The sequence below is a fragment of the Mercenaria mercenaria genome, unplaced genomic scaffold (assembly GCF_021730395.1).
Source record: "Mercenaria mercenaria strain notata unplaced genomic scaffold, MADL_Memer_1 contig_3664, whole genome shotgun sequence".
Taxonomy (NCBI): domain Eukaryota; kingdom Metazoa; phylum Mollusca; class Bivalvia; order Venerida; family Veneridae; genus Mercenaria; species Mercenaria mercenaria.
Window position 1 is genome coordinate 1 of NW_026461825.1, and position 10873 is coordinate 10873.

Here is a 10873-nt window from a genome sequence, read left to right on the forward strand (position 1 = left end):
CGGTAAACTACTCTATAACTACATTTCATAACACAGAAAAATCTCTATTTACATGTATGTCAATGATATATTTTACTAAATTAACCTTATTACTGTTCATAAAGAGCTCGTAGGCTCTCACCATGCATTTTTACAAAATATTCAGTCATCTAAAGTACAAGTCTATAGTCCAAGAGATAGGACAAACACTACACGAACGCGATGACCACGATAATGTTGATGTCAATTATTTTCGACAAGGTAAGAGAGGATTTCTGCAAAGATTATTACTCGATGTAAGATTTTCCTATTCTTTTGAAATACAATGCACATCTTTGTTATTGTGTAAGTTTGGAGAAGATACTACGAACAAAATGAAATAGGCATTTAAGATACATATCTTCTTTTTTCCTTTTAGATGCTGTACATGTACATACCAAAAAGAAAACAAATCTGTTTGTACAATTATTATTCATTTAATTTCAGTAAATAACAAGTTTTAAACTAAAGTATATGGCAAATGTTACTTTTGTTTATCCTTTGCAGAATAAAATAATTGAAATCCATCAAGTTCAATTTTATATTTCCAGTCTGCTTGCGTTCCGTTTTAATTATTTTATAAATCTACTTCATGAAATTAAACGAAATACAAAGCACTGACCGTACAAGTCACCTTTTGTATCAAAATCATAAACTAATTTTCAACATTCTAGCTCTAATATGTTTTTCTCTGTTAAAACACTCTTTCACGTTAACGTGCGATGACGTCAATGTTTTTGTTGCGACCAAAAACGAGAGCTACTATATTTTATCTACTGTTTTAAATTAAGGGCATATTAGAATCGAAATAATTTATACCAAAACCGTATTTTAACACTATGTATACACTCGGGCGGTAATACGTCGTAATAATTTCACTCAGACTACGCCCTCGTAAAATTCTTACGCCCGACGTAACACCACCCATCGTGTATAAATAAGTGTTAAAACACTCTTTTGCTATAAATTATTTCTTAAATATAGGCGGTAATGGAGCGTGTTCTTAGTGGATTATAAACAAGTCCCGGATACACGAATGTATGTTCAAACGTAGAGGCCTAGCGACACTTTGTTCTGTGTGCTTCACGATGGTTTATATTATTCTGGAATGTTTTAATCGCCTTTTCATTTAAACCAACCCCAAAATTAAAGAAATGTCATCATATTTCCTTTATTTCCAGCAAATGCCAAATTACTATCATATATGCACGTTTTCATGAACTTGAAAAACCTTGCAAAGCTGATGGGCAGTTATCCCTGATGTTCCAGGAGGGACAGGGATTCATAGGTACTACCAGCTAGTTCATTGGAATCTAAAACATACAGTGTCCGTGGAGCTAGGCCATATATGATATGCGTATTTGCTTTTATATCTACATTTATGTAGGAGGAAATAACGTGCACTCTTTGAAACATGAGTAATATTCTAGAGGGTCTGGGCGATTTTTTTAAGTTTCAGTCGAATACGTGTAACGCTTTCATATATCTGTGATTTTTAATAACTTAACCAAAGATACAATTATCAAACAACACGATTTATTGATGTTACAGATGTGCATACTAATGGATTATAGAAACAAAAGAGTTAAACATATCTAATATTTTATCAAATATATTTTCCACATTGATAGAATTACACTGATCAAAGTTTTTACTCGTGCACACAAAACTTTATATGATACTGCATAATTGACCTTTTAATGTTAGATTTTAATACGACATGGCATTTGACAATAGATTATATAAATCTGAATCACTTACAACATTATTTACAAGGAACGTCTATGTGCATTATTTTTTATAACGGCATATATAAATGAGCAATAAACTTCATTGTGTCTAGCTACATATACATATTCTTGAATTACAATGATTTTTCAATAAATAACAAACAAACAGAAGTGCTACTTAATATAAGCTTAGAGAGGTAAAGCTATATTTAGCTTAAGGTGTTATCTAACTAAAGGTAAGGTAAATTTATATTTTCGGAAATTCAATTCGAATGATATATAAAGTATTTTTCCACTACATCTGAAACCAAAATGTTATTTATGCTATTTTTATTCTTATTACGCATAAGATGGATAAGGTACAACTTAAATTGTTGAACTGCTTTTTTACCCTTTTACAAACATAACATTGTGCTCTAAAATTTTGAATTAACAAAAGATAATCAACATAATATATGTATATATATCTGAGGCGAACATGAATATTTAGATCTAAAATATTCATTCCTTGCGTCATTCATTATACGACATAAGACATTTAAACAAATGCAGTGAAAAGAAGTATTCATCCAAGATTCCTTTTCATTCAACCTAATAGACGACCAGACTTGAAAGGCAAAAACCTGATCACTGTATTTGAATGAAAACCAGAATACTTCATTGAATGGAAATATCATTCACAATTTAAGTTTATAAAGCAAGAACTGGAACTAATACTGAAAACAGAATAACCACTATGACGGTTATAACGATACATAGTATTTTACATTTCTTAGTAGTATTAGTCTGTGTCGTTTGCGGGTTTGCTGTAACAGTTAAACTATTGTTATTGTCTTCATCAACAACATTCTGACAAGGTAAAATGTGTAATTCTATAGCGGTTTCATCTAAAACAATTACTTTTAAATTCGCTTCCTGAACTGTTTGCTTTTCTTGGGATAAAGACCTATCCGAATTTCCCGAGGATGTAAGATATTTACTTTGCTCCACGGAACAACTTGTGGACACTGTATCAGTATCACTGTCCGGTTCGGAGTGTGAACTGATAGTTTCATCTATCACACTATAGTTAGAAACTAAATTTCCCATTTCCTGAAATGGGCGCCTGCCTGATGAATGGATTGTGTTGTCATCAATGTTATGTTCCTTTGCCACATTTTCCTTATTACTATCGTTGACAGATACTGGTATTTTGTTAATGGTTATAGTAGGAGTAGGCGTTGGCTTTTTCACACTTGGTTTTCGATGCCAAAATCCTCCTGGGGAGCCATTGCGAACATGAACTGATTCGCCTCCATTATATGTGGTAAACTTTGATGGAGGAATATAAAACCCCTCACTAACATATATTTTGTCACACTTTCCCAGTCTCTCCAGGTTCCGAAAAACCCAAAGCCGCCTATTATCAGCTGTGAACCATTTATTGTTATGCTTTACAACTGATATAGTTGGTATGCTATTTACAGAGCACCTGAAAAAGATACTATATTGAAATGACATATGTAATGGTACACATTAGTTTGTCAGAAAAACAATGAATGAACAGAGTTGCAATTTCGTATAAAATAAATAAACCTAAAATAAGATTGTAGTGCACAATAAATCTATTGTATTTGATATTGGTAATGTATAAGTCAACGTGTTGCTTCCATCCATTGTGGCATTAAAATGTATACTTTATACACGAAAACACTGTAATAGATACTGGCTGATTTTTTACCAGATGATAAAAATACAACAGTTATTTAGTCAGATTACTTGATTTGCAGAAGTGATACAATGACAAAATTAAGAATATATATAATCGAAAACTTACCTTCCTTCGCATAATGCATCAAGTGTTTCGCCTATCGGCTTATATCTATGACCACAATTTTTATCAAAAACATTATTAATTGAATCTTGCGAAAAGAATATTTCTGAAGGTTTCAGATACATAGTGCTCGAATTCACCTCAGTGTCAACACTTATGCTTTAAAGCGAATGTATATATCTTTTTTAAAGAGAATGGATTGGTTTTCCCAATAATTTGATTGGCTGCTAAATTGTGCGTTATCTAATACATTTCATTGGCTTCCGAAGAGAAACGACGAAAAGGTATTCCACAACCTTGAATATGAGAAAATATTACTTATAGCGAGGTATGAATGATTTGACAATTTATTTTCTTAATTAAATTGCAATTGTATTCATTCATACAATTAAAGTTTATTACGTATGGCAAAATTAAAAAGACAGAATTTTAAGTCCGTTCATATTTTCGGAAAATCATTTTGCATTTGCTTTATCGATAAAAGATTGATTTAACACAGTGACACGTTTATCTTACCCCATATTTACATTGCAAGTCTAACTTATTTTAAGTTACGTGATATCTGATAGGGAATGATGGGTTGGTTGCGAGGTGGGGGGAGGAAATAAAGTAGAGTGAAACTATTGTCAAAAGAGTAAAAATGAAAAGGAAATTTAGAAAAAAAGCAGAAACTTAATAGTTTTCAAGCATGTCACACTATTTTATTTCGGAATAGTTGATTAGAATATATGTAATACGTGCACATTTATATTTTGTATATATCTAACGTATTGAGGTTTGATAATTGCGTAGTCATTCTTTTGACAGTTAATCAATACTCCCGGTTGTTTTCACAAATATAAATATGCAATACAATTTATAAAGCCTAAATTGTACAGCCGATCAGCAGTATCATTGATTATAATCACACAATCAAATAAAACATGACGTTTTCCTTCTCTCTATATAATTTTAGGTAGTCTTGTATAAACATAACCAACTGATTTTTTCGATAGAAAAAAAATGGTTTCTACATCCACCTGCTTAAAGAGGCACCACAAAATAACCTTATTCTTTTGTATTTTAATAATGGTAATTATACATGCTTTGCATGAAGAAAATGAGAAATAATTAGTTGACAGTGACATATATAAGGCCAAGACAATGTGTTTAATGTCTTAACATGTTTTTGAATTAATATAGCAATATAAACCTAAATCATTGTATTTAGTAAAAATTTCAGTCACATTTTGTTTTTACAGATAGTTATTCCAGATATTGTTTGCAGATGAAGTTTTGAAAACACATTTATTCTGGAAGGGCATAAATTGTCCACCTGAAAACTGGTAGTATAGTTGTATTTTGCCTCTGTTATAAGGATGATTTTCATGAAGTTTTTGCGAGCATAGGTCACTAGGCCGTGGTGGGTCTTTAAGGACGCCATAAAATTACGGTATTCTTTTGTATTTCCATGATGGTAATTATACAGGTTTTGCATGAAAGATATGAGATATACAAGAATTTAGTTTCAATATGCTAGTTATTAATCTATGTTCTTAAAATTATGTTAAAAAGAGATTGACTGAATAAAGCCCTCAACAGACGGTAGGTTCTAGCTGTACAACACTAATTATCTCAAAAATTAAAATTGTACATCTTTCACATTTAAACAGTATTCCACTCCCATATAAATCACAGAGATTTACCTAGTAAACATAGTGCATCAGGTACTGAAAAGGATGTAACCATTTATGATAAAAAATAATATTCACCTATTTATGTCCCATGAATTTAATTACGCATGACACAAATGAGCTACGCCATGAGAAAATCAACATAGTGGCTTTGCGACCAGCATGGATCCGCGCAGTCTGGTCAGGATCAATGATGATTGCCTTCAAAGCCTATTGCAATTAGAGAAACCGTTAGCATGGACCATACTGCGCGGATGCTGGTCGGAAACGCACTAGGTTGGTTTTCTCATGGCGTGGCTCAAATCATTTAACTTTTCAGTGTCATCCTTTTTCTATTATGCAGTGGAAGCCATTTTATATTCAGATTTGTGTTTATTTTTGGGGGGCAAATGTTTCTGGAATTTCATTCACTTACCTCTTATCAACTAATTATTCACCAATTTTTTGCATGTCAACGTTGGTGGTACGTGAGGCAAAACTTACGAAATAGTACATGTCCTAATCTGTAAGTCAAGACTTAAGATTTACGAAATCAAGGAATAGCATCGTTCACATGATAATATTTGGCTGTACATCTTAAATTAAAATGGTGCTGTACAACCAGACCTACCGTCTGTTGAGGGCTTTAGTTTGCAGATGAAGTTGTGAAAACACATTTATTTAGGAAGGGCATATATTTGCCCACCTGAAACCTTGTAGTATAGCTGTATATAACCTGTATTATAAGAATGATTTTCATGAAGTTTTTGTGGGTGAAAATGTAGGTCAACAGGTCGCGGTGGGTCTTTAACCAGGTATTACGGTTGACAGTTAAGCATTTAAACTGCTGATAAGATATATGTTTGTGCTACGTACTATATCAAATATGCATATTAAAGACAGCCCGTAGCCGCCATGAGGTTCACCGAGGCAGCTGCCCCGGTAGAAATTTCCAAAGCAAAAGAATGAAAACAAAATAATCCTTTAACACTAATAAACCTCAGTTAGTTCTGTATAAAATGTTCTGATAGGTCTATACATAATTATACTTCTAAATTCAATACTAGATACCTCTAATATCCTACTAAATGAAACCATAATGAGCGTGAACATAATTTATCAATTCTAAATAAATGCATGTCAACTGCATACACAATGTCTGATTTATTAGCGGATGTACCGGAGAGCGAAGGTGAAATGAAAGCGTCATAATTAAAAGTGCTTCAAAAAAGCACTCACTACCCACTCTCTCGGATACTAGATTATCATCAGAAAATTTATATACATGTATATTTCATCTCTTTTTCATTTTTATTATCTAATTTCTGTTCCAGAAATTGGCAATTAAAGTAAATAATCTTATTTGATAAGTTTTAATTATTTTGACACGTTTCTTCTGTAAATATTTTACTCAGATATTTTCATAGCTTGTAATGTATGTACTTCTCAAAAAATAATTATAAAATTCTTTACAACGGTAAGTTTCGTTGAAAACGCGAATACAGCATGGTCTTTTCTGTTCATAGACATGTCTAAGAAAAGTTGAATGACCATTTTAAATCATAATTATATTTACCATCGAACAACCTTCAAGGTAAATATTTATAACCTTCGGCTACTACTGGACCACAAAATAGGGATGCAATAATTAAAGAGAGACATACAGATGAAATACCATTTTAAGTGCCACCATGCATCTAATAACAAACAGACGACCATTCAATTTTACAAAAGAAGTCTTGGTAGATCTACTGTTTTGTTTAATGGTACATTAAATGAGCAAAATAAAAAAGACCATAAATATTATAAGATATATTAACATTATTATTTGCATTAGAATGTTCACGGGTTTGTTCTACAATAATGTCCGCGTCTTCTTCGTAATTTGTGAATCTTAGAAAAGATACCAGCCAAAGCATAAGTTTGTAACTAAATAAAATACTTTTTAATTTATTCATGCACACAAACAAGAAAAATCAGATAGGTTTTTTAGCCACCAAGTTCCCAAACGAAACCAATCAATTAAATGGTTTTTCAAGTTGTTACGTAAGAAAGATAATGCACAATTACAAGACCAACAATTTAATAAAGTGGTAAATCAGTTAAACGTTGGCATTTGCATTTATTGACAAACAATTTCAGGGAATTCCACATTTCTAAAAATACTTCTATAAACTCTACAACTTAATATGCTAATTAACCTACACATTTGATATCAACATTTGTATTAATTATTATGTACCTTAGACCAATGAAATATTTTACACCCAGGATTCTATAAGCGCATATTTTGACAAGAACAACAGTCATTCACAGACTCGAATTGGAGAAACGCAAGATGCATTATGTGAACAAAGGTTCGTTTTTTGTTGTTCTTATTCTATTGTTGGCATATGTCTTATTTTATATTAGACATAAGTCATTTGTTTAGCAATTTACCAATTAGATAAATAGATTGGAACCAGTCTTAGCTGAGAAACACAGTATAAGTACCGGTAGTGACGTCACAAACAACAACAACAACAATGTGCTTAAGTACAAAATATGTAGAAAACTATAGGCACATAGGATTTACCTAAATATATACATCTATACGTTAACTGCAGACGGTAAAACCATTGGATTTCTGGTATTTATCTTCTTAATGCTGATTTCCAGTTTTAACAAAATGTGAAGACCACTTTTCCAACTCGAAAAACTCTGCTCAATAAATGTTTGGCTCAAATGCCTAGCCAGGTGCGAATAGCATCTGTGAAAAGATCCTTTGGAAGCAAAGAATGCAAACAAGAAGAATAATAGCAGACTCACTTTGATTGAGTCTGTTCATGAGAGGTAATGAAATGTGCAAAACCTCTCACGCCGTCTACCGACGGCTTAGGCACAAACCTTTTACACATATGTTGAATGGACTCCGTGATCCCAAAGGGCCAGAAAATGTAACAACACTGAATCCAATCACGCGGAGACTTTTTAAAGCCCCGACACTTGAAGATTGCTGTTCTGATTGTTAATAAAATCTGTAAAAGATAATTCGGAAGTAAAGAATGCAACCAAGAAGTACAATAGCAGACCCGGTTTGATTAAGGTATTGGACCCCTAATAGTAATGTTTAAAAAATGGCATTTATTTGGTATATTTTTAAAGCTGACCATGTTTCGCACTGTTGCAAAATTTAAACAACTTCTAACGTTCCGTTTTTTGTAAATTTTGTATAATTTATGGTATTTCCTCAAGCTCAAGTAGAGACAATTTTCATTATGACGGCCACTATCTATAACATTTGCAAAGAATTCATTACAGCAATTATTTTGATAAAAGAAACATCTAACTATTGTTAAACAATTATAAAACACAAAATAAAACTTTGAATATCATTTTTTCTAGGGTGCCTCAAGTAAATAGATTTAATGAGACAGAATTCTAACTCCAACATTGAAAAAGTAAGTCCGAATCATGTGGGTCTGTTTTGTATTTTGCTCATTTCATTAAAAATAACCTTGGGGCAGAAGTAAAACCTACCTGCATTTCTTCCACAATATGTAATCTAAAGAATAAGGCAAAATAGAGAACTTCTACCACATGTAACTCAGTATTTTGAAAGATGTCTAACTCTACCCTTCAAGTTCCTGATTCAGAGGTAAATTCGCTTTGAACAGCAAGAAATCGCATACTTTTCCGCTTTTGTACAATACATCCATAATGAGTCTCGAAAGAAGTAAAAACTTATTACGAAAAAAGGAAAATATGGGGGGAAATGGCCCCAGTGTGACTTGAACCTACGCCCTCCTGAAATTGCCGTCAAAGTAGGTTTATGGTAAGAATTAAATACTCTACAAAAAGGAGGTACTCTATTACGGGTCCAATACCTTAAGTCTTTTTTATGTACATTTTAATGCAGGGAAGGTTATTGCACTAAAATTTACATAAAATAGTATATAAGCTGTGGCTGATTTACATACAATATTAGCTAAATCACAGCTGCTTAAATTCAACTGTAAATGTGTAAGTCTTATTAAGTTCCTTAATTAATACTTCAACATTTCTTATATTTAACAGACAAAAGAAATATTTTAGTTGCAGAATTAAAAATATTCCAGCGATATCAGTTTTGCATAAAGAAGGAAGATGGATTACGGCAGATAATAGACGGCTCTGGGTATTCAGACAACAACAACACTTGCGAAAATGTGAAATAATTCCAGTCATTGTTACGTTTCATATAAATGCCCAGAATAACGGGGGATCTGTTAGTGTGAGGGGTTTCCCAGGAGGAAAATGGCATACTAAAGAGGATGTTAACGAATATGAGTTATACATGATAAGTCAAAGATTGACGTAGACAGCTGTGAAGCAAATGGCAACTCTTCCGATGATGACTATGTTATGCATTGTTGCATTTGTGCTAGCACTATTGTTCTTATTGTCATTATCTTGGTATTCTTTATTAATATACTTGCATTTTAGTATTTTAGCTTTGCTAATTCTTTGAACGTTTGTTCTTCAGTATGTTCTCACAACTGGATGTTGACATGTTGTTTTGTTGAATGTAGACAAAATACTTTAACAAGAAATGTAAAATTGACCATTATTTATTTTTACAATATATGTACATTATTGATTGTTATTACACCTTTATCATAAACCACCATATGTTTGTCAGACATACTGAAAAAAGAACTAGCAAGTAAAAAAGAGAAAGAATACAAAATGAGTATCTTCTTTGTCAGCAAGTTTAGCTACACTACTTCTCATACACGTTCTGTAATGTTGTCAAAAGCTGATTACTCTTGTTCTGTTTTGTTGTTCATTATGGCTACTTCATTTTCTATTCTATTGTGGTCCCATGTATAACATAGAACTGTCAAAATATTTGCGGTAAAAGTCTAAGAGATAAAACTATACATTTTAAAATGCAACATTCTACATGGAAATATGGATACCTACAAATTACGCGGAGTACATGCACCCATACACAGAAATTTATATTACGAGACACTTCAAATAAATAACACCAGCCGGCTGAATCTCTTGCAATGAAACAGTAACCACAGGAACACAGCAAAATTCATATGCACGTAAATGTATGAACACGATGCCACTTTTTCTGTATTTCACCTGTAAAATGTTATACTAACTAAATATGTTTAAAATTTCCATCACTTTTATCTGCTTTTACTTTTGAAAAGTATGTCATTTTCAATGCTTTCATTACTTTATACTGTATATATGTATATACTATATATGCATAAGACCAAATGAAATCTCGCTTTAGTTCTGTTCGAGGATAATAAATTGACAATTCAATTTCGAAGCAAAGCAGAAAGTACTTTGTCATTTCTGCATTTTTCATTTGCTTATAGTGCGTGTAAAATCGTTATATTTTCACTCGGAAACACAACAGATGAAAACAACTTTATCCAGACAATTAAGAACATTAAAGGCAAAGAAAATCTCCTATATTAGTGACCCCCTCTCTCTTCCCCCCCCCCCCCCCCAAATACCAGACTTTTTAATCCCCAATATACAAGATCCTGTCTGGTCCAGTCTGATAAGGGTCCATAAAACCCCTGTAGATTTGACATGTAGCCTAATTATTGTCAGAGAATCATAAATTTTATTGCCTACAGGTAAATTGGTTATTTCCTGTGTTTTGCATTTTA

The 10873-nt window shown here is 32.3% G+C and overlaps 1 protein-coding gene across 1 annotated transcript; it reads right to left on the reverse strand.

Annotated features, from left to right (window-relative positions):
- Positions 1 to 1624: 1624 nt before the first annotated feature.
- Positions 1625 to 3695, reverse strand: LOC128553274 (uncharacterized). The gene is made up of 2 exons (XM_053534404.1): positions 3565 to 3695; positions 1625 to 3219 (listed from the first exon to the last, which is right to left on the reverse strand). Exons 1-2 carry the CDS (start codon positions 3684 to 3686, stop codon positions 2439 to 2441), a joined length of 903 nt encoding a protein of 300 aa, XP_053390379.1. The 5' UTR covers positions 3687 to 3695; the 3' UTR covers positions 1625 to 2438.
- Positions 3696 to 10873: the final 7178 nt, after the last annotated feature.

Coding starts and splice junctions, on each gene's coding strand:
- LOC128553274 (XM_053534404.1), bottom strand. CDS start 3,686: ATGTATCTGAAACCTTCAGAAATATTCTTTTCGCAAGATTCAATTAAT. Junction 3,220..3,564: donor GATGCATTATGCGAAGGAAG/GTAAGTTTTCGA, acceptor TATCTTTTTCAG/GTGCTCTGTAAATAGCATAC.